The following is a 24,603-nucleotide window of genomic DNA, read 5'->3' on the forward strand; positions in this document are numbered from 1 at the left end:
AATAACGTCATTGTCCCACAATTGCAATCACCTTAATTTAAGAGTTCGAAGTTCATTAGCTAAAGTGGGAGGAAACAACGGCTAAGCTTCCTGAAATTCCAACGCCATCAGTTCCAAATGGATCTCGCGTCAAGTTCGAGGTCCGCACAGTTTGCCCCGAACCAGTCACGACTTGGCCGGACGACTAATGGTGGTGATGCTGAGCCGACAGCCAACCCTCCCGTTTGATCCAAATATACGGCTGACCAGCAGTCCAGCCCAGCAGTCCGTCCGAAGGTGGGCAGTTCCAGAAAGTGAGTAATTAGTGTCGAAAATTGATGCTGTTTTTTTTTTCTTGCTGTTTTGCTACTGCTTGCCTCAAGGAGTTCATGTTCGATTTATAGCAATTTGTGATGGAAAAAAAAATGATTTGTTTAGTTTTATGTAGTAACACATAACTGATAAAAAACATTTTTTTTTAATCATAAAGTAGTTTCTGCAAAATTGAACCCCATTAAAGTGAATACACATTACAAGCTATTTGAAGTAGAATTTAACTTTTACTAAGAGAAAATCCCTACACAGTTTAAGTGTACTTTTTTGCTGTGTACTGGCCATATTTGAAATGCACTGATACGGGTACAACCCCTTCTATTTGTTTTTTTTTTCAACAATTAGATTTTTGTGACCAGTTAAAAAATATCCCGGAAATTTTAAGAATATTGAGGGTTAGGGAGGTACCATACACTTTCCCTTTAAAAAAAAATCGAAAATTAAAATATAACAGCAATTCCATTTGAAAAGAGCCTAAACCGAAAAAAAATGTTCTCCGATCGGGCTCAAAATTTTTCTGGGGGTTCCTTGGCCAAAATACTTGTCTTAGACGCAAAAGAAACGTGATTATTTTGGCTATTTGAAAAAAATTAAATAAAGTTTCAAAAATCTAGCTTAACATTTGAAAAAGTTGTATGAAAACTTAAACTGGCATTTTGACCGTGTCTGGACCAAATAGCCTATGTCTGAAAACATTTTTATCGGATTCCTCGGAAAATTTCACATTTCATATCACAAAATTGGCGATGTCGAACCGTACGTTTTCGAGATATGATTTTTTGAAAATAAAAACTGAGTTTTTCAACGCGCCACGTGCAAAAACAGGAAAATAACAAAATCGGCAAAAATCAACTTTTTTTCACTAAAACTGCGGTAACTTAAAAATTTCAGCGATGTTATGTGAAATTTTCCGAGGAATCCGATAAAAATATTTTTAGAGATGAGCAATTCTCTGAGATTTCGGTCATTCGATTTTTTCTGTATTTTTTAATCCGGCTGAAACTTTTTTGGTGCCTTCGGTATGCCCAAAGAAGCCATTTTGCATCATTAGTTTGTCCATATAATTTTCCATACAAATTTGGCAGCTGTCCATACAAAAATGATATGTGAAAATTCAAAAATCTGTATCTTTTGAAGGAATTTTTTGATCGATTTGGTGTCTTCGGCAAAGTTGTAGGTATGGATATTGACTACACTGAAAAAAAAATTATACACGGTAAAAAAAATTTGGTGATTTTTAATTTAACTTTTTGTCACTAAAACTTGATTTGCAAAAAAACACTATTTTTAATTTTTTTATATTTTGATATGTTTTAGAGGACATAAAATGCCAACTTTTCAGAAATTTCCAGAATGGGCAAAAAATCTTTGACCGAGTTATGATTTTTTGAATCAATACAGATTTTTTCAAAAAATCGAAATATTGATCGCAAAAATTTTTCAACTTCATTTTTCGAGGTAAAATTTAATTTGGAATCATAAAGTACTTAAGTGATTTTTTATAAAGTGCACCGTTTTCAAGTTATAACCAATTTTAGGTAACTTTTTTGAAAATAGTCGCAGTTTTTCATTTTTTTAAAATTAGTGCCCATGTTTGCCCATCTTTGAAAAAAATATTTTTGAAAAGCTGAGAAAATTCTCTATATTTTGCTTTATTGAACTTTGTTGATACGACCCATATTTGCTGAGATATTGCCATGCAAAGGTTAAAAAACAGGAAAATTGATGTTTTCTAAGTCTCACCCAAATAACCCACCATTTTCTAATGTCGATATCTCAGCAACTATAGGTCCGATTTACAATAATAATATATGAAACATTTGTGAAATTTTCCGATCTCTTCGAAAAAAATATTTTCAAAAATTTTAAATCAAGACTAACATTTCAAACGGGCCAAACATTCAATATAACGCCCATTTGAAATGTTAGTCTTGATTTTAAATTTTCGAAAATATTTTTTTCGAAAAGATCGGAAAATTTCACGAATGTTTCATATATTAAAATTGTAAATCGGACCTATAGTTGCTGAGATATCGACATTAGAAAATGGTGGGTTATTTGGGTGAGACTTAGAAAACATCAATTTTCCTGTTTTTTAACCTTTGCATGGCAATATCTCAGCAAATATGGGTCGTATCAACAAAGTTCAAAAAAGCAAAATATAGAGAATTTTCTCAGCTTTTTAATATTTTTTTTTTCAAAGAAGGGCAAACATGGGCACTAATTTTAAAAAATGAAAAACTGCGACTATTTTCAAAAAAGTTACATAAAATTGGTTATAACTTGAAAACGGTGCACTTTATCAAAAATTCACTCAAGTACTTTTTGATTGCAAATTCAATTTTACATCGAAAAATGAAGTTGAAAAATTTTTGCGATCAATATTTAGATTTTTTGAAAAAATCTGTATTGATTCAAAAAATCATAACTCGGTCAAAGATTTTTTGCCCAATCTGGAAATTTCTGAAAAGTTGGCATTTTATGTCCTCTAAAACATATCAAAATATAAAAAAAATTAAAAATAGTGTTTTTTTGCAAATCAAGTTTTAGTGACAAAAAGTTAAATTAAAAATCACCAAATTTTTTTTTACCGTGTATAATTTTTTTCAGTGTAGTCAATATCCATACCTACAACTTTGCCGAAGACACCAAATCGATCAAAAAATTCCTTCAAAAGATACAGATTTTTGAATTTTCACATATCATTTTTGTATGGACAGCTGCCAAATTTGTATGGAAAATTATATGGACAAACTAATGATGCAAAATGACTTCTTTGGGCATACCGAAGGCACCAAAAAAGTTTCGGCCGGATTAAAAAATACAAAAATTAAAATTAAAGAAAAAAGACCAATTCCGTAGAGAACTGCTCAGATAGGCTCTTTGGTCCAGACACTGTCAAAATGCCATTTTAAGTTTTCATACGACTTTTTCAAATGTTATGTTAGATTTTTGAAACTTACTAATATTTTTCCCAAACAGCCAAACTCATCACCTTTCTTTTGCGTCTAAGACAACTAAAATCGGATGAAATGGCGCGGAGATATGGTTTTATGAAAAAGTAGTTTTTGCGAAAAATGACAAAAATTGCCATTTTTCGAAGTACCCTAGCACGATGTAGGTCACCCTAATGGCCAAACAAAAAAATACGGGTCTAATTATTTTAGCCAAGGAACTCCCAGACAAATTTTGAGCCCGATCGGAGAACTTTTTTTTCGGTTTAGGCTCTTTTCAAATGGAATTGCTGATAAATGCTTAAAATGAGTTTACAAAAAAATACCTGATAATTTTTCAGCGTTTTGAATGCCAGCTATCTCTTATTGAAAGCAATCGCATGAATAAATACTTGTAATCTCTGAAAAATGAACAAAACAAAAAATTACTGTATCTAGTTATCAAAAAGTTAAAGTATTTTTTTCTAAGACGAAAAAGTTTGTGGTTAAAAGGTGCTTTAAAGGTGCTCCGAATAAAATTTTAATTTTAAACTCAACACTGAATTCCTGCGTTCATAAAATTGATGCTTGATTTGAAATTGCCAAATATCTAAGAGACCCCAAGAGAAATGCCAATAAACTCTTTAAAGAAGCAAAACACTACTTGACACCTACTAGCACTTCAACATTTCAGTGTGGTCAAAATGGGTCGAGTGGGAAACTCACTCGTGTAGAAGCAATCTTTAATTAAATAATAGGCGTAACTTTTTTGTGCAACTAAATGTGGGTTCTAAACACACAAAAGCTCGACCTTGATAAAAGGTTCAAAAGTGAGCGAAAAGGTAGAGCAACACACGACAACAAGGGGGCTAGGCAGAGCTTGACCTGTTGAGTGGGTTTATTCTTCTTCTTTCTCGAAAGCTTGTCCATTAATTGGCCCTAATGGATTCGACCTACCGGGTTCTACGATATTGATTGGGACAGAAAAGTTTCCCAATGTTTGCCACCTACAAGACAAATATTTGATAACATTTGCTGGGTTCTTTGACTGGATTGCGAATGTGTACAATTTAAAGGGATAAAGATTACAATAGACAATTTTTGTTATGGAAAATTTAAAAATATTTTTTAATTAAACTGTAACTGAATCTTCTACAATTAATCAGTAGTCAGTGCTGCAATCTTTCCCGATCCCGGTTAAATCAATCAATCAATTTGCAGAATAGTCTGAGATTTCGTGAACGCTTACCGTGAAACTCAAAAGTTCTGTACCAATCACAGTCAGGACTGATTCTATCTACTCACTTTGCCCTGACACATGTCTGTCTACCCGGGAGGAAAAAGCAGCAAATCCGATAGGACAACTCAGACCAGTCAATCGAAGTTGAAACAGCGCTTTTTCCACGAAAAAAGTAAGAGCCGGAAACATTATTTGCGGGCTTTAAGCTTCATCAACGACATTATTTCTCAACGCATACCGTCAGCAGCGTTATTGTCAGAAATACGCAGTAGTATTCATGAACCACGCCGTACTCTTCGACATACACCACTTTTTAAAATAACTGCATACACGACAAATTATTTATAAAATTCGTCACTCAATCAAATGAAGCGCGTTTAAAATGAAAATTCACAGTAGGGTAGAGTAGTCATCAATGAGACACTTTTGGTTTTCAACTTTCAACGATTTTTCTAATTTTTTCATCAGCATGTCTTAATGAGCTTTTAGTTGCATTATCTTTCTTTTAATGTGTTCTATCATTGACCAAAATATGAGATCGATCCGACATCTACAGCCAGAGTTATTCAACTGTCTCATTGTAGACGCACTTGGCAGGAACAATGAGACAGCTGGGGAACAATGAGACACTCTACGAAAATCAACATTTTTCTAGCAAAACATCATGTTTTTGTATTGTTCCATTGCAGGTGACTTGCCTTGAACATTTTAGAGTAATTTTGCCAACATGAAATTTTTAATAACAAAAGTTTTACTAAAAAGTTTTTCAATTTTGTAAAATCCATATATTAATACCAAATAACTTTGTATTTTTGGTTAAATGAAGTTTAAACTCTATAAATATGCCAAAAATCACTTTTAATTCATGTTTTGAAAGATTTCCATCGATTTTGAAAAGTTTATTGAAGAAAAATCAAAGTGTCTCATTGTTACCCATGGGCTGAAAAGAGTGGGGAACAATGAGACAGTCCTGGATTCTGGGTGTATTCTAAATTTTGGCCAAATCTAATGAAAGGACATTGTAGCCCAACTTAATCCCTATGGAAAGTCGAAAGACATTTGAAGAAATATTAGTTTTGGTGTAAATGGCAGTCTACGAGTGAAAAAGTATTTTTTGTCCATGATTTACTTTTACATCCCAGAATCAAACATTTATGAATTACTTTTCAAGGAAGCGTCCATAACCAAAGCCACTTATATGGCAGACGTGTATCCAGTAGACACACCTTTCCCCCAAATATGAGCCTGATTGGTTGAAACTACGACTTGTGAGAGCCATTTTATCATTGTTCCCCGTGTCTCATTGATGACTACTCTACCCTACATAAATTTCGATATGTTTAACCGGAACTACGGACAAATCTGTACAATAGAAATAATATCTTGTATGGAAGAAAAGTTTTAAGTATTCAACATATGCTTGACGAATAAACAATTAATTAATAATTCTAAGCATCGCTCAGAGTAAGCTTCTTAGTTTTATTTTTGTGCGATAAGTTGAAATTCAATCGATATCCTGCATCAAACGACGCTCTTTTTTTAAATTAACTAACACAATGATTAACCTTTTACCATAATGATATCGTAATAATCCTCATTAACACAGCTCGCAAAAATAATTGTATTGCTTGCTGTTGAATTATTGCTTAATGGAGTCAAGTTATCGTTATTATCATTCGTAACATTATATCAGGTGCTCAGGTTACTGCTGATTACTTCCACTCTTTATAGAAAAAAAAATGCAATTTCATATTGAAGCTGGTAAAAATATAAGTTAAAAAGCTTTTTTTATTTTACAAATCACTTTGAAAACTTTTAAAATAAATTCCAGATAAAGAGAAGTATAGACATTTGATTAAAAATAGATACTGAAAGGTATGCTTAAGATAGCGTATAAGATTTCAAGTCAAGTCGTCATCCAACCGTAATTTGTGTGAGAAGAAGGTAGCTCTCCGGATTGAACCCTAGCAATTTATAGCCATCAGGATGTTTATAATTTTCAGCTTGCTTCCGCAGCACAGCGAAATGGAACAGCTCGCAACGATGGCCAGTTTCAAGACTGGAAAATATTTTCGCGTTTTTCACCTCCAGACACAACAACAACGGTTGCAAAACACTTGAGGGTCATTAATTATTTCTAGAACCCTTATTTCTTATTTCAACCAATTTATTTTAAAAAAGTTTCGAAAAGTTTAAGATTTTCCAATCTGAATCCAACAAGAATAAATAAAGATGTGCAATAATTGACAAATTTACCCCCACCCATCAGGACAGTTCGTAAACAACCCGAATTCTGCCATCAGCGATCGGTATCGGGTTTGACTTCGTCTACCATCGGTTAGACCTGAAGTTGGGACGCGGGCAGTCTGGATTGGCCTGTGGCGGTGGCAGACAACACTCACGTCTATTAGTGCCAATTTTGGTCAGTGTTATCTTCCGGTTCCGACCGGAGTCTGTTATTTTTCGTGGAAGTTGGGCGAAGAGTAAAACTTGTTTGGGTTCAGTCTAAAATAGTTTTATTTGGTAGCTTGTATTCGAATTAAATTTTGCTCGAGACGTCGTTTTCTTAGAATAGTATTTGTTCAATGTTATTTGAGGATGGAGGATGGAGGAATGTTTCTCTAACATTTTATTGAAAGCGTAATGCTTACCACTAGAGAATCTTTTTAAGGTCGTAGAAAGTGTCTTTGACTCGTTGGGCAATAACTGTCAATGATGGTTATAAAATGCTTCTACAAACAACACAAAGAAAACCATTTTTTATTGATACATTCGGAATCAAGATTTGAATGTTTTCTAAAACTTTACAAATTTATCGAAGAGTGCGAAGTAATCCGAGTTGATCCTTAAAAGTTGTATTCGATAAAAAATACGTTTTCCCATGCAAATATGTTTTTCAACAACTGTAACGTACCATAACGACCCCTAAACGTGCCTAAACCATATCAAAATTGGCACAGATGCCCTGAAATCCATTTTTTGTTTGTCACTCTGTTGCGCATATTTAAGCAGAGCTCGTGGGTTGCACAGAAACAACTATGCGTTATTGGTCATATTTTATTCGCAGTCTGAAGTTGTCTGAGCAAAATGTGCAAATGTACAAACTCCGACTCCGGCTCCGACTCCGACTCTACATATTTTTAAATGTTTTAAAAGTTAGTTAACTATTATTTTGAAAACATTGATAAATAGGATTATTTAAATACTCTCTAAGTGAAAAAACGAAAAAGTTGTATACGTAATTGAAACAGATATGAAAAAATATCTTTGAAGGCAATTTCAGAAAAATAGTTTTGTTAGTAAATTTGGGTTAACATACTTATAAATTTGCATATACCTTAAATTTGCATTAAATCTGTTAAAAGTTAATAAATTAAAACATTGAATTGTCATTTTTTAATGAATCATTAAAAGAAAGCTGGCCTTAATAATCGATTTAACATTCTATTTGTTCACTTTTAGGCTGACACTTATAAGAAGCACAGTTTGATATTCACTGTGCTTCTTATAAGTCACCTTTTTTTAAATAACAATTTTAAACGAAAATATTTTTAAAGCTCCATTGATTTTCTTAAAGACGTACATGGACATCACGCCATGGCTGTTGGAGATTATTATTGCAAATCAATGTACCTAAAAAAATCTTCGTGGAAAGGACGCTTTTTTTGATTTATTTTAATTTATAAATTTTCTAGATATTTAAAAGAAGGCGCGCGATACTTCTTGAATCTTCACCTAAAACGAAGCTTCAGGAATGATCCTGCGTCTCCATCGAAATATATGAAAAAAACTTTAAATTGGATAAAAACAAAAATCCACAGGTCAAATATTTTCTAGGTCACGGATATTTCAAAAGGACTCTTAAGCTACCTTGCCAAGAAGAAATTTTTTAGGTACATTGAGTTGCAATGATAATCACCTTCCGTACTGGCGTATTGGCGTGGGAGAAAATTCCTATCGGTTGAATATCATTTTGATTTTGATTTTCGAAAAAAAAATATAAATTGAAATCCTATCATTTTTCCATACATTTTTTTTATCTTGAAATCCTATCCTATGCTGAAGTCTTAAGATTTGTTCAACGATAATTTGCAACGATTTCAAAATAGTTTACCTAACCCTTTCAGATTTAAGTAGAGAACTAGTAAACAACTGTGTGTGTACATTTTTCAGAAAGTACTGGATTAAATTTGGTAAAATTTGAATTGAAAGGGTACATACATATAGGCAAGCAATCAAAAATCAATAAAATATTTCTGACTACAAAACCAATATTGTTTTTAATCGTTTGAGTTATGATACTACATACTCAGGCAAGAGGGGATTAACAGGTTATCTTTTAGTGATTATAGTGAAATAACACAATTGGAGCTTTTCTATCACATTGAAAAGCTTCAAAAACATAATGGTACACACAAAGGAAAAATATGTATCGAAATCTGCAACAGTGGATTTGCTGAAGAAAATGTTACATTTTATAACATTTTTTGCAGCAAGTCCGTAGATATTTTTTGCCCGTGTGTAAACATTAGGGTGTTTCATCCAAACAAAAAAGTTCTCAGAATCAGGCAAACCGGGGTTCCCATTGTAGAGGATGCCCATAGGGACTCTCATGTCAAATATCAGCCCATTTGGTTGAGAATTGGCCTGTCCCCAGCGGTTCAAAGTTTACATGTAAATTACTATGGGATTTTTATGCTTTTCGTTCAATCGTTCCTACAGATCAGGGGACAACATGGATTCACTCGGAATAAAGACAGGTGTGTAGGGGATGTTCCAAGGAACAAATTTCAGAAGGAATTAGGGTTGTCCATTCTGTCCCCAAGGTGCGCATTGGATCGACGTCCGGTGTCTCCAGAATCAAAGATTCACCCTTCAAATGTACGCATTGTCCTTAGTATGCTATGACGGCTAGGTGAAAATCACGACGCCCCATGTCAGACGTTGAACACGTGGCAGAGCATACACTCAAGTTTTGGCTCAGACACATTCTTTAAAGTAATAAAATTACAATTATTGATGTTCCTGTAACAATTTGAACTATTCTAAATAATGTAACATGATGATTTTGTAAAAATAATGCAATCGATGCTTCTCCACGTGTTCAACGTCTGACATGGGGCGTCGTAATTTTCACCTAGCCGTCATAGCATACTAAGGACAATGCGTACATTTGAAGGGTGAATCGTTGATTCTGGAGACACCGGACGTCGATCCAATGCGCACCTTGGGGACAGAATGGACAAACCTAATTCCTTCTGGAATTTGTTTATTGGACCATCCCCTACACACCTGTCTTTATTCCGAGTGAATCCATGTTGTCCCCAGACCTGTAGGAACGATTGAACGAAAAGCATAAAAATCCCATAGTAATTTACATGTAAACTTTAAAAAGCTGGGGACAGGCCAATTCTCAACCAAATGAGCTGATATTTGGCATGAGAGTCCCTATGGGCATCCTCTACAATGGGAACCCCGGTTTGCCTGATTCTGAGAACTTTTTTGTTTGGATGAAACACCCTAGTAAACATGTCAGCGATCTGCAGTTCTCACTAACACATATAATGCTGGCGCTTTCCCGAGCAACACTTCAGAGAAAAGAATATGTTGGTGATCTAACCCTCGCATTTCATCATTCGTCCATGTCGCGGTGGTAGCGTTTCAAATCAGCGATCAAGAAGTTGATGGTTCAATCCTCGGTCGGTTAAGATTTTTTTCGTAATACCAGCAAACAGCAGTCGGTAATGTCGATAATTGTCGGTAACGGGCAAAAATGTCATACCTATATAACGCAAAAAATGCATGAGAACAGTTTTCATGCAAAATCTGATATACTTTCATGCCGCCATGCATCACAATCATGCGACCGCCGGTTGGGTGTATCTGATAAATTAAAAAAAAATGGAAGAAATGGCAACGCAGCGCAAGCGACTTGAAAAACAATTTAAAAATAAAAGAAGTTTCGTTAAGTAAGCTGTTTTATAGCACTGATCAATACAAAACATATTTTTTGTTGAATTATAGTTAACTCCGACTCCGACTCCGGGTTATCAGAAATTTTTGGCTCCGACTCCGACTCCAGCTCATAAAATTTAGCCGACTCCGGCTCCGACTCCGACTCCAGCGGTTCGAGTTTTGATGACTCCGACTCCGACTCCGACTCCAGGTCCCCAAAAAGATCCGACTCCACCGACTCCACAGCCCTGGTATCCAGCATTCCAATAAAAAAGATAAAAAAAAGTGTCAGATATTTTTCAGCGTTTCGAAAATGTTTGTTGAAGGGGTGCTTTTCATAAAATATTAAAAAATGCCAAAAATTGAACAATTTGAAAAAAAAAAGTGCCTTTAACGATTGAAAATTGGATTTTTCTGATTATTTTTAGAGTTTTTCTTTGATTGAATTTAATGTTAATTCATTTCATTTTCATTCGCATTTTTATTTTAAATTTGATATTGTTTGGTCCACACCTGTGTGCCCCTTGGAATCAAAGGTTGACTCATCACTAGGTTTCATTCTCAACTTGAACTCGATCTGACCACGAGAATCACCCACTTTGTTTGTGTGGGGACAATCGTCAAAATGCAATCAAAATGCATGGAGAAATGCAACTGTTCAGATTTTTACTTAAAGAGAGTGCAACAGTTGTCCGATCCTTATCATTTTTCGGATATAGGATGTTAATTTTATTTGGAACAACTTTCTAGAAGGAACAATTTATATTTTATTTTTTGGTTGGAGGCCGCACTAGGGAGTACCTGGGCCCACTGGAAATTCAACTGTTAGTAAAAAATGTTAAATAATAAAATAAATCGTCTGATAATCGCGATCCATTCAGAGGTCAACTAACTTAAATTTCAACCACCAAACTGCGGTGTCGGCGTTGCTTTGTCGCGTCAAAAGAACCTATCGAAACCAGATTTAGCCAGTATTTCTGGATTCTTTTATGTGAGGTATGAAATCAATTACCCCGGTTATAATGGGGCTGCTGTCAGGTTGTTGATTTGCGAATAACGCAAATGTTCATCGCACCATATTCAACGCGTAACAATGGTCGCGGTAGATGCGCACAGTGGGCTTCGGTTGCCCTAATTTTGGACAATATTTTTTATTTGAGATTATGTATTGATAAAAAAAACATGTTTTTATCAGTATTCTGAAAATTCTTTTCAAAAATCGATTTTTGACTCGTTTCCAGGAATGCCGTCGTAGGTTCTCCCTGGCCGCGCGGCATGATGACCTGGACGTTCTTTTGTTCCAGAGATTGTTGAGCTGTAACCCACACCTTGGGGTTCAATCGCGCTGGAGGTCAATCAATTCCCGGTTCGGTCACGACTGCGGCGTGATGTTTGGCGATTTGCCTTTGAGATTTAGAATTTTTGCGGGCCGTTTTGAAATATTCATCTGCAGTGGCGTATCATTACGGGGTTCACACCGTTTCGGTAATCTGTCTGGAGCTGGATAAATTACACAGCTTGTCAGTCACGTAGGATTTTGGAATCTCATTGTGTCTCGATTGAAACAAATAAAGTCACAGTCTTTCCAAGCCAAATTTAATTTCTTTTAAAAATTTATTTAATGTGGCTCTCAGTACAGATTTTCTGGTGATTATAAAGTATTAAAAAAAGAAATTATTGAAGTAATACACAAAAAACAAAACATTTCAATTTCACTCCTAGCCAATTAACATTGGTTCAGTCGAGTTTTCTTTTAAATGAAATTCAAACTGACCATTTACAATTCATCTCCCATTTCTCGGCATCTTAAGGTCGCAGATGTAGTCTTTCACTCTTGGGGAAATTACTGTCAATGGTGGTTGTGAATTCTGGGTCCAAAAATAGTAAATTGAAATGAAAAAATAATCACTTTATGAAATACGCTTCTACAAACAACACAAGGAAAACCAGTTTTTTGATTGATACATTCTGAATCAAGAGTTGAATGTTTTCTAAAACAAAGATGGCCGCCAAATGGCCGATCGGGAATGATGCCTTTCAGAGCCTTAAAGCTGCGAAATCGATCCCACTCGAGCCACGAAGCAATGACTAACACCTAGCAACACCGGAAGGAAGTTGGCAACCATCAACTAGCTAGTAAATGTTTGTACAGCTTCCGTAGTGACTGGGTCAAAAGAGGAAGCTGCTAATTAATTATCGATGATATAGCAGCTATCGGAGCAGGACAATGAAGTTTACGATGAAATATGAATCAAGGCTTAAGAATTCTTGAAACTACTGCACTTGGAAACTTGGATGAGAGGTGGAAGTATAAATTTGAAAATTGACTCTACAAATTGCGAAGTTATTTTTTTTTGTTGAAAAAAGAATGAAAAATATTCAAGCATTTTTTCATTGTTTTCCCTTAATTATCACATATTGTTATTTGATAAATTAATAACCATGCAGGTTGCTTGATCATGAAATAACAAACTATTAAACAAACTATAAAAACTAAATAAAATTCTACATGGATTGTTTAAGGAATTAAATGAAGATTAAATGATAAATTTGAATTTAAAATTCATATTTTTGAATTTTCGTAAGCAGAAAGTCCCAACATAAATCATATAATTATTAACACTACAGTCAGCCATTAAGGCTTAACGATAAAACAGATTACAGTTCTTAATCCGATTTTGCCTCAACAGCTCATAATCTGCACTTTGCTCCACGGGAATTGAATAAGATTCTCAGACGCGCCCACACACCGATTGTTTTTCATCTAGGAAAGCTTTGAAATTCGATCGTCCTAGGCGAGATTCGGGCGAAATTATTAAGGGCTTTGATCATCCAAAGTGTTCTGCCCACATGGTGGGTTGTTTTAAAGTGGATGTATTTTTCTCAGTCTGGTATCTCAAAAAAAAAAAAAGAATGATTCGAGATCTAATTTAAGCTCGAGAATAAACATCTGGATAAATTTATAAGCTTTCAACATGGCACGTGTCGTCTATTTTTGAAACTTTTCCAGTCTCGACGACTTGAAGCAGTATGATATAGCATGACTTGGCAGGACACGAAAAAGGGATAAAATAGGAAAAGGTTGCAATAAATGAACAAGCTTGCTAAAAGTGCCTCCTACCTGCGGCAAGGATTAACGACTTTCGGGTAAATCGAGCCAACCCAGCATGAATTCCAGGAATGCCACTTTCTTTTGATTGACGTTACTGAGTAAGTTGGTTTATGTTGCTTTTTGAAACGAAAGAAATTCAAATATCTTCCGTTGGAGAACTTTCAGAAATGGCTTATTTTCAGCTTTCCAAGATAAAACAAATTCAATAATCAATAATCAAAATCAGTTTTCAATTATAAATTTAAAACGTACAAAAAAATGCCACTGTGATTTTAATAATAGTCATCAAGTAAAATGATTTGTTTACTAAAAAATTCTGTTTTCTATTCATGCCTTTAAAGCGCTTAAACTTTTCGGTAAGAACACACCGCCTCTTATCAATCCTGATAAATGAAAACTAATTAAAGCTTTTTTGGAAAGTTTCCCACCAATTATTACGGCATGATTAAAAGGGGCACCGAAGCAAAGTCTCGCCGAGGCTAGCGCTGGAAAAACAAAGCTCATTAATCAAAAGCCCTCCTTTAGCAAGGATTCGTATTTCTTGGAGGCTGAGCAGTTGTTGTTGGTTGATTGTTGGCAGAAGAAAACGATACTCCACGGAGGTGTAATCTCCGTCCAATTTCGGCAAACTCGAGAGAGAAAAAAAACTTTCGAATGAAACTATAAAAGTTGAAAATAAGCAACCAACAGATAAGAACTATTTTCGAGGTAGGCAGTAAATCAGGGTTTGTTCATTTGTGTTGGGTTTAAATATTCATTAGAGTATTATAACTATGTTTAAAGTTGCATGAATATTTTCACAGCTTGAAATTGTGTAACAAAAACATTTTTAAATGAGAGGTGACCCAACATCAGCTAGCAAGTACGTTGTAACACTCACGATGAATATGAAGTCATGAAAAAGGGCTTTGTTTCAGAAAGCTTCTACAACGGAACACGTTAGACTGTTGGATTGATGCTGGGAACTTCATGAAGCAATCTTGGAAATGTCGACTGAACAGCAGAATCGGTTGAATCACACATAAAATCGTTTTGCAAATTTACATCAAGTTGTATTTAAATGTTTCATGACGTGCAAAAATGTTACACCATAAATGATGTAACATTCGGAATTATTTTTTTGTGTGTGTAATCCAAGATCCAAGGCGATGGGAGAATATTTATTAATTTTTAAACCACATGTAACAGGCTTGTGGTGGTGACCGATCAAATTTAACTTATTTGGTATCGCTGAACCCGAATAAGACCATCAAAATTGTTCCTAGGTCAACGTGATCAATTCTTTTGGCCATATTTGGGTTAAGCGATTTCAAATTAGTTGAATTTGATCGGTCACCACAAGCCTGTTACATGTTGCTCAAAGTTTCATGCATATTCTCCCATCGCTATCAAGCTATCTTTGTGACCCCGGTTTACGGTGTCATAACAATAACGATGAGGTGTAAAAATATTCCATGGAAATTAAATAATCAGCCAAAAGTTGAAATGTGTTATGACAAGTTCTTCTAGAAAATAACAAGTGATCATAGCTTCCATAAAAATAGACTGATTTTCGCTCAACGAACGTTCTCCGTAGCTGAGCAGTTCTCTACGGAATCGGTCTTTTTTCTTTAATTTTATTTTATGTATTTTTTTAATTCGGCTGAAACTTTTTTGATGCCTTCGGTATGCCCAAAGAAGCCATTTTGCATCAAACAAACAAACTGTCCATATAATTTTCTATACAAATTTGGCAGCTGTTCATATAAAAATGATATATGAAAATTCAAAAATCTGTATCTTTTGAAGGAATTTTTTGATCGATTTGGTGTCTTCGGCAAAGTTGTAGGTATGGATATGGACCGCACTGAAAAAAAGGTACACGGTAAAAAATTGGTGATTTTTTATTTAACTTTTTGTCACCAAAAACTAGATTTGCAAAAAACATTATTTTATTTTTCTTTAATTTTTTGATTTGTTTTAGAGGACATCAAATGCAAACTTTTCTGAAATTTCCAGAATGGCCAAAAAATCTTTGACCGAGTTATGATTTTTTGAATCCGAAAAAGCAAATTTTTTTGATTCCGAAAAAGCAAAATATAGAGAATTGTCTCAGCTCTTCAAAAAAATTTTTTTTTCAAAAGTTGGCAAACATGGGCACTATTTTTAAAAAATCAATAACTGCGACTATTTTGAAAAAAGTTACATAAAAATGACTATAACTTGAAAACGGTGCACTTTATCAAAATTTCACTAAAGTACTTTTTGATTGCAAATTCAATTTTACATCGAAAAATGAAATTAAAAAAAAAACAAATTACGACCAATATTTCGATTTTTCGAAAAAAAATGTATTGATTCAAAAAATCGTAACTTGTTCAAAGATTTTTTGCCCATTCTGGAAATTCCTGAAAGTTGACATTTGATGTCCTCTAAAATATATATATAAAAAAAATAGCAATTCATGTTTCAGTGACAAAAAGTGAAATTAAAAATCACCAAATTTTTTTAGCGTGTATCATTTTTTTCAGTGTAGTCCATTTCCATACCTAAAACTTTGCCGAAGATACCACATCTATCAAAAAATTCCTTCAAAAGATACAGATTTTTGAATTTTCACATATCATTTTTGTATGGACAGCTGAGCAACTCTCTACAAAATCGGCTGATTTTTTATTTTTTGTATTTTTTTATTTGACTCAAACTTTGTGGGAGCCTTCCCTATGACCAAATAAGCTATTTTGCGTCATTGATTCACCCATACAAGTCTCCATACAATTTTGGCAGCTGTCCATACAAAAATGGTATGTAAATATTCAAACAGCTGTAACTTTTGAGTGAATTTTCTGATCAATTTGGTGTCTTGGGCAAAGTTGTAGGTATTGTTGAGGACTTTTGAGAAAAAAATAGGTACACGGAAAAAAAATTTGCAGATTTTTTTATCAACATTTTTTTTACTAAAACTCAATTTCTCAAAATACGTATTTTTGATTTTCGAGATTTTTAGATATGTTTTAGGGGACAAAAATCCGCAACTTTTGAGCCATAGAGAAACATGGTAAAAAAATCTGCCGCCGAGTTATGATTTTTTGAAAAAATAGTGATTTTTGGAAAAAATTGAAGTTTTGTGCAAAAACAAGTTTCACATTACTTTTTAATACAAAATTGAATTTGCATTCGAAAAGTACTTTACAGATTTTTTGATAAAGGGCTTCATTTTCAAGATATAGCTACCGAAAGTTTGATTTTAGCGAAATATTTGAAGTTTTTTAATTTTTAAAAATAGTGACCATGAGTGACCATTTCTAAAAATATTTTTTTTTGAAAAGTTCAGAAAATTTGCTTTAAAATTGTCTAAGAGATATTGAAGATTGGACCTCGGGTTGCTGAGATAGAGCCGCTTTAAGAAAAAGAAACACGAAAATTGAAGTTTTCTAAATCTCATTAAAACAACCTACCTTTTTCTAATGACGATATCTCAGCAATTAATGTTCCGATTTTCAATGTTAATATATGAAATATTCGTGAAATTTTCCGATCTTTTCGAAAAAATTTTTGAAAATTTTTAAATCAAGACTAACATTTTAAAAGGGCCAAATATTGAATATTACGCCCATTTAAAATGCTAGTCTTGATATAAAAAATTTCAAAATATTTCACGAATGTTTCATATATAAACATTGTAAATCGGACCATTAATTGCTGAGATATCGTCATTAGAAAATGGTGGGCTGATTGGGTGAGACTTAGAAAACTTCAATTTTCGTGTTTCTTTTTCTTTAAGCCACTTTTTTTTTTTTAATTTATATTTATTTAAATATCTTTTCCATGTACATTCATTCAGTTAAAATATTATTGAGTGTCCAATCACAAACGATGACTTTTCACCTCAATTTTAAATACTAGCAACTTTCATTTATTCATGAAATATTGTAGCTTTCGCTATTCAGTGATTTCAAATGTAGGAGGTCCTACATGTACAAAAGGGAAAAGGGATACCTTAAAACTAACTTATAAACTATATAAAGAGCGGATCAATGCAGCTGAAGACTGCAATGATTTTTGTCGAAATGCATCAATTATCTTATTGGACATAACATCCAAAGTGTCAACTTCGGCTAATTGATGAAGTTCACTGGTGCTGAACCAGGGAGGAAGTTTCAGAATCATTTTCAGAATTTTGTTCTGAATCCTCTGAAGTTTTTTCTTCCTGATTAAGCAACAGCTTGTCCAGATCGGCACAGCATAAAGCATGGCAGGTCTGAAAATTTGTTTATAAATTAACAGTTTATTCTTGAGACAAAGTCTAGAATTCCTGTTTATAAGTGGATACAAACATTTAAAATATTTGTTACATTTAACCTGGATACTTTCAATGTGATCCTTGTAAGTAAGGTTTTTGTCAAAACCAAGTCCAAGATATTTCACTTGATCCTCCCACTTTAAATTTACCTCATTCATCTTTATAATGTGATGACTTTTTGGTTTAAGAAAATCAGCCCTTGGTTTGTGAGGGAAAATAATAAGTTGAGTTTTTGCAGCATTTGGAGTAATTTTCCATTCTTTCAAATAAGAATTGAAAATATCCAAGCTTTTTTGTAATCTTCTTGTGATGACACGAAGGCTTCTGCCTTTGGCGGAGATGCTTGTGTCATCAGCAAAAAGTGATTTCTGACATCCCGGGGGCAAATCAGGCAAGTCAGAAGTAAAAATATTGTATAAAATTGGACCCAAAATGCTTCCTTGAGGGACGCCAGCACGTACAGGTAGTTGATCAGATTTGCTATTCTGATAACATACCTGCAGAGTACGATCCGTCAAATAATTTTGAATAATTTTCACGATATAAATCGGAAAATTAAACCTTTTCAATTTCGCAATCAAACCTTTATGCCAAACACTGTCAAATGCTTTTTCTATGTCTAGAAGAGCAGCGCCAGTAGAATAGCCCTCAGATTTGTTGCTTCGAATTAAATTTGAAACTCTCAACAACTGATGAGTAGTTGAATGCCCAAGGCGAAATCCAAACTGCTCATCAGCGAAAATTGAATTTTCATTAATGTGCGTCATCATTCTATTAAGAATTATTCTTTCGAATAATTTACTAATAGATGAAAGCAAACTAATGGGCCGATAGCTTGAGGCTTCAGCAGGATTTTTATCCGGTTTCAAAATCGTAATTACTTTGGCATTTTTCCAACTACTGGGAAAATATGCCAAATCAAAACATTTGTTGAAAATTTTGTATCTGTTTTTTTTTTCTTTAAGCCACTGATTTCAGCAACCAGAGGTCATATCTTCAATGTCTCTTGGACAATTTTATAGCAAATTTTCTGAAGTTTTCAAAAAAAATATTTTTAGAAATGGTCACTCATGGTCACTATTTCTAAAAATTGAAAAACTGCAAATATTTCGCTAAAATCAAACTTTCGGTGGCTATATCTTGAAAACGGAGACCTTTATCAAAAAATCTGTAAAGTACTTTTCGATTGCAAATTTAATTTTGCATTAAAAAGTAATGTCAAACTTGTTTTTGCATTAAACTTCGATTTTTTCCAAAAATCACTATTTTTTCAAAAAATCATAACTCGGCGGCAGATTTTTTTGACCATGTTTCTCTATGGCTCAAAAGCTGCGGATTTTTGTCCCCTAAAACATATCAAAAAATCTCGAAAATCAAAAAAATCGTATTTTGGGAAATTGAGTTTTAGTGAAAAAAAAGTTGACAAAAAAATCTGCAATTTTTTTTTCCGTGTATCTATTTTTTTCTCAAAAGTCCTCAACAATACCTACAACTTTGCATAAGACACCAAATTGATCAGAAAATTCACTCAAAAGTTACAGCTGTTTGAATATTTACATACCATTTTTGTATGGACAGCTGCCAAAATTGTATGGAGACTTGTATGGGTGAATCAATGACACAAAATAGCATATTTGGTCATAGGGAAGGCCCCCACAAAGTTTGAGCCAAATCAAAAAATTCAAATAAAATCCATTTCCGGTTTTGGTAGAGAATTGCTCAGCTGCCAAAATTGTATGGAAAATTATATGGACAAACTAATGATGCAAAATGGCTTTTTTGGGCATACCGAAGACACCAAAAAAGTTTCAGCCGGATTAAAAAATACAGAAGAAAAAATCGAATGACCGAAATCTCAGAGAATTGCTCAGCTGTGATAAAACAAAGCAAAAGTCTTGTCAGTGGGAGGTGCAAATTCCAGAGCTTCACCTAGAATGTAAGGAAATTAAAGCTTTGATCAGAATCGATTCAAGGTTGGGGCTTCTTCTTCGATTGACCCCTCCTCAACTAGAGGGAGGAAGAGCAGTGCTGTGTCAAGTAACGCCGAGAGCTTTGCTTGCCAGGTGAGCTAAAGATGGGGAAGCTTTACCAACGTTACGGTACCAGGAAAAAGGTTGAACCGTTGTTATAATCTGTCCAAAATTGCTGTTGACACAGCGGTAATTGATATACATGGAACCAATTAAACTGAGTTTTGCTCTGTCTAGGAGAGGAGTGGTTTAGAAGGGAAACAGACTGCGATTAATGGATTTGTTGAATAAATTTGCCCCTATCAACAAGAATGACAATAAACCTTTAACAATCCTCAAATTTGCTACAATATTCATCGGATGGATATTGAAAAAGAAAAACAAGTTTATTTAAAATAAATTTTAACGAATAAAGCTGCTGAATTGAAAGCTGCTGTGAAAACTCCAGTCCAACTCAACCCATTTGTCGCCATGATTTCCCTTCCGCAGATCGACGTTTTCTACCGGCTGCCGTATTCTCATTGGTTGTTGTCGGCTCCTCAGTAGTTGTTGTTGTCGCCTCCGGTGCTTGGGTAGTCTCCGCAGGTGGGACGGTCGTCGGCGTAGTAGTGGCCGCGTACAGTCGGTCCTGGCAGCTCTGGAGGGCGGCCGCGTTGTCGTTGTTCTCGACGGCCAGCGCGATCGTGGCCACGAAGAAGGCAAACAGGGCCACGCCCAAGAACGTGAGCAGCTTGTTGGCCGCGATCCAGTCTGAAATGGTTTTGAGATTTTTTTTATTGTGAAAATTGAGAAAAACTGCTGAAACTGGGAAAAAGCAATAGACCGATTCTTAGCGAAGCTACACCGCAATGTCAATTTTTTAAATTTTCTATGTGATTTTTTATGGAAATATTTAATTTGCAATAATTGCTAGAAGATTTTTTCTAGCTTTTTTTGCTGCTTTTAATGTAAAACACACCTCAAACGCCAACAATATTCACCAAATAAGGTCTGCAATCCATTAATTGCCAGAGTTTTTTTTTTTATATAAATCTGCGCCTTTCGCAGACAAAAGCTCAAATTTCACCCAATTCGTTCAGTTCATGGAGCTGAACGAATAATAGAAATCTCAAGGTTGGTGCCGATTGGATCATCCCTCTGTTTTTGGCTCCACCTTCTTATATGACGAGTTTTCAGAAAACTGTTATTTCTTTTACTCGTAACTTTGCAATTTTATTGTTTCATAAAAAACAACAGTCACAGATGCTATGTTTCCATAAACATTGAAGGTTTCTTTTAAGTTCTGAGCAGTCCTCAACGGAATCGGTCTTTTTTCTTTAATTTTAATTTTTGTATTTTTTAATCCGGCTGAAACTTTTTATGTGCCTTCGGTATGCCCAAAGAAGCCATTTCATTAGTTTGTCCATATAATTTTCCATACAAATTTGGCAGCAGTCCATACAAAAATGATATGTGAAAATTCAAAAATCTGTATCTTTTGAAGGAATTTTTTGATCGATTTGATGTCTTCGGCAAAGTTGTAGGTATGGATATGGACTTCACTGAAAAAAAATGATACACGTTAAAAAAAAATTGGTGATTTTTAATTTAACTTTTTGCAATTCCGTCGTGAAACTGTTTACTTATCCTGTCATTCTTGAGCGACCAAACAGCCTACTTTTCTGTACCAAAAATGACAGAATCGAATAGTAACCCTTTTCAAAACAAATGCTGAAAAGTTCTACTTTCCAGCATTGAAATGGATGCTGAAAAGTTGCACTTTTCAGCACTTGTTAGGAAAAGTTATACTTTTCAACATTTTTTTTTGATTTAAACGATTCATTGACTCAATGCATGGTCATTTGTCCTTTAATTGGGGGTTTTTCGGAATTGCAAAAAACGTTGTATGGAACTCGTTGCAAAACTTGATTTTTTCATCACTCGTCGTATTTATCCAACTCGGTGAACCTCGTTGGATAAATGTACCACTCGTGCTGAAAAAATCTTCTTTTTGCAACTTGTTGCATAAACTACTATTTTGTCACTAAAACTTGATTTGCAAAAAATACTATTTTTATTTTTTATTTTTTTTTTTTGATATGTTTTAGAGGACATAAAATGCCATCTTTTCAGAAATTTCCAGAATGGGCAAAAAAACTTTGACCGAGTTATGATTTTTTTTAATCAAAACAGATTTTTTCAGAAAATCGAATATTGGTCGCAAAAATTTTTCAACTTCATTTTTCGATGTAAAATAAAATTTGCAATCAAAAAGTACTTTAGTGAATTTTTGATAAAGTGCACCGTTTAGGTAACTTTTTTGAAAATAGTCGCAGTTTTTCATTTTTTTAAATTAGTGCCGATGTTTACCCACCTCTGAAAAAAATATTTTTGAAAAGCTGAGAAAATTCTCTATATTTTGCTTTATTGAACTTTGTTGATACGACCCATAGTTGCTGAAATATATCCATGCAAAGGTTAAAAAACAGGAAAATTGACGTTTTCTAAGTCTCACCCAAACAACCCACCATTTTCTAAGTGCAAAAGCTTTGGTTGATGGGCACCGTTAAATGAAATAAAAAATTTCGATTTTTCGCATAAAAATACAAAATAAACAGCAATATTTAAAACATATTTTTAATCGTCCAAAAAGCCTAAACTCACTCAAAAAAAATTTTTTTGAAAAAAAATTGTTTTGTCAAAGAAAGACTCTCTTTCAAAATAATTAAAAAAAATGGGTTTTTATTGGAAATTTTTTCTGTTTTCAAAAGTACAATTGATTTTAAACCAGAAACAAAAACTTACAAAATAGTCATAAAATAAAAATCAAACAATAAAAGTTTCTTGGAAGAAATAAGAAATCAAAAACTTAACAAAAACAATTTTTCCGGTGAAACAACTTTCAAATGTCCCGCACCTGATTTAAGTAGTTTCTTTGTTCTTGTTGATAATCGGCTTTTGTTTAGCCAAGTTTTTATGAATCACCTGTGTTGATTTACAAAGCTCATGATCATACTTACAAAGCATCTCAACTTTCTTCATCTTTCGCTCCTGAAAGTAACTGAATAAAATTGATAAAACCATTTATTTTTGAATCAATCCATATTTGAGTTTCTCCAAAATTGCACATTTACTTAACATTACACATACATTTTCTTCTTTATCAAAAATTATCTTTGATTTGAATTGAATTTGATAATTCTTTTTTTTTCCTCGCATGTTACTTGTATTTCAACTACATCTAAATAAGACTTGAGTATTTTTTCACACTTTACCTACGATCCTCTGCATAATAATTACGAAACCCATGATTTCTTGCAGAAAATTTAAACTAACACTTTTTAAAGCCTCCTAGTGCTTTAAGCTCTCTAACGAAACTGTGAGCCGCCTTCCGTCAATGAGTATCACCCCAAAGTGGGACCAATTTCACCTGTATGGACAAGTTTTTTTTTTATCAGCTGCCCTTCGCGATAAGCTATCAGACGTGTGTGTGCCGTCAGTCAGGGTGGAATTCTGGTGAATCTTTAGTACGTAAAGATGAGTTCCTAAATTTGAGGAAGCTTTGGCAACTGCTCAATTAGCTCATTTAATTATTTGTACTTATTTTCAAATAAGAGATGATTTTGGGAAAACATACGGTTTGAACCATAAAATTTAAAACAAATTTATTTAAATATAAGCTTAGGCTTCAACCATGCAACCATGGGCTCATATTATCAAACTCAAAAACACTCCAGAGTTAGGCTAACAGTGTGTGCGATAGCGCGCTATATTTTGCTTATCATTATTACCCAAGTAAACAAAACTGTAGAACTATATCTGTCCCGTTCAGTTCCTTTGAGGAGAAGTTATTGATTTTTAAGCGTGATGTATTGGAAAACAGAAAATTTGTTGTCACCATCAAACAGCTGGGAAGACCGGAGCATGATCGAATTGTTTATGATTTTATGCAATGCAAATTGTAGTGAAAAATAGCAAAGATGCAAAAAAAAAAAAAACGGAATCGACGTAACACCTTATAATGTGGCCCTCTTAAACCTTGCGGTTTCGTCAACGGATCCACACTGCCAGCCACCATCTAAAAGTATCTGTATCTTTAAAGGGTCACTTCCTAGCATGTTGGTATGTTCTACAAAGTTGTTCCCCAGTTCAAAACCTATCTCCTACTATAAGAATCAAGTCATTTCATCGATCTATAAAAAAAAATCCTAATAAAATGTAAAAAAAAGATAGTTTCCCATGGAAAATAAATCAAAATCCCATATAAATTTCAAATTAAAACTGGAGCTCCTAGACCTTACCAAATGGGCTCAAATTTTCAGGAGTGCTTCTGGGGACATAAAAGAACGAAATTCCGGTTGATGCAAGGCAAAATAACAACTTTTGTCTTTTTCATAGAAACGTGAACCACGCTAATCCACAGGCGTGTATCGTTCTTTTTGCGACAAGACTCCGCCTCCCGGGTCTCCTAAGTGTGAAGGTATGGGCACGGGGAGAGGGCACCGAATACCTATATTTACACTTAGAATTTTTTGCGTCCGCCCCGGGTTTCGAACCGGCAACCTCTGGATTGTGAGTCCAGTGCGCGGTCCGATTGATCCACACAGGCAGGCAAATCTTGAACGGTTAGTGATGAGTTTGCAAAGATGCAAACTGATCACTAACCGTTCAAGATTCAAGAGCATCATTCGTATTCCAAAATTAGTCCAATAAAATTCGGCTGAACTTTTGATCTATTCTTTTTAGATATGCGGCCTAATCAAGTCGAATATACCATAGGCTTGATGCACGTTTTTCGTTTTGTATTTGCACTTTTTATT

The 24,603-nt window shown here is 34.2% G+C and overlaps 1 protein-coding gene across 2 annotated transcripts; it reads right to left on the reverse strand.

The window, feature by feature from the left end:
- Nucleotides 1–20,165: 20,165 nt before the first annotated feature.
- On the reverse strand, nt 20,166–23,207 carry LOC120424335 (uncharacterized). Of its 2 annotated transcripts, XM_052706067.1 has the most exons (3): nt 22,934–23,014; nt 22,804–22,834; nt 20,166–20,554 (listed from the first exon to the last, which is right to left on the reverse strand). In XM_052706067.1, the coding sequence occupies exons 1-3, from the start codon at nt 23,000–23,002 to the stop codon at nt 20,259–20,261; spliced, it is 396 nt and encodes a 131-aa protein (XP_052562027.1). In that variant the 5' UTR covers nt 23,003–23,014; the 3' UTR covers nt 20,166–20,258. The 2 variants fall into 2 exon arrangements, with proteins under 2 accessions (XP_052562027.1, XP_039444361.1); XM_039588427.1 differs by lacking the exons at nt 22,804–22,834; nt 22,934–23,014 and adding an exon at nt 23,059–23,207.
- Between the last annotated feature and the right edge of the window lie 1,396 nt (nt 23,208–24,603).

This window comes from Culex pipiens, chromosome 1, assembly GCF_016801865.2.
Source record: "Culex pipiens pallens isolate TS chromosome 1, TS_CPP_V2, whole genome shotgun sequence".
Classification (NCBI taxonomy): Eukaryota; Metazoa; Arthropoda; class Insecta; order Diptera; family Culicidae; genus Culex; species Culex pipiens.

What these genes read in the sequence shown, in the direction of transcription:
- LOC120424335 (XM_052706067.1), bottom strand. Translation starts at nt 23,002, where the DNA reads ATGCGAGGAAAAAAAAAGAATTATCAAATTCAATTCAAATCAAAGATA. An exon ending in TTTTTGATAAAGAAGAAAAT is followed by an intron (nt 22,835 to 22,933) that starts GTATGTGTAATG and finishes AGTTACTTTCAG; the next exon opens with GAGCGAAAGATGAAGAAAGT. An exon ending in GAAGAAAGTTGAGATGCTTT is followed by an intron (nt 20,555 to 22,803) that starts GTAAGTATGATC and finishes AAACCATTTCAG; the next exon opens with ACTGGATCGCGGCCAACAAG.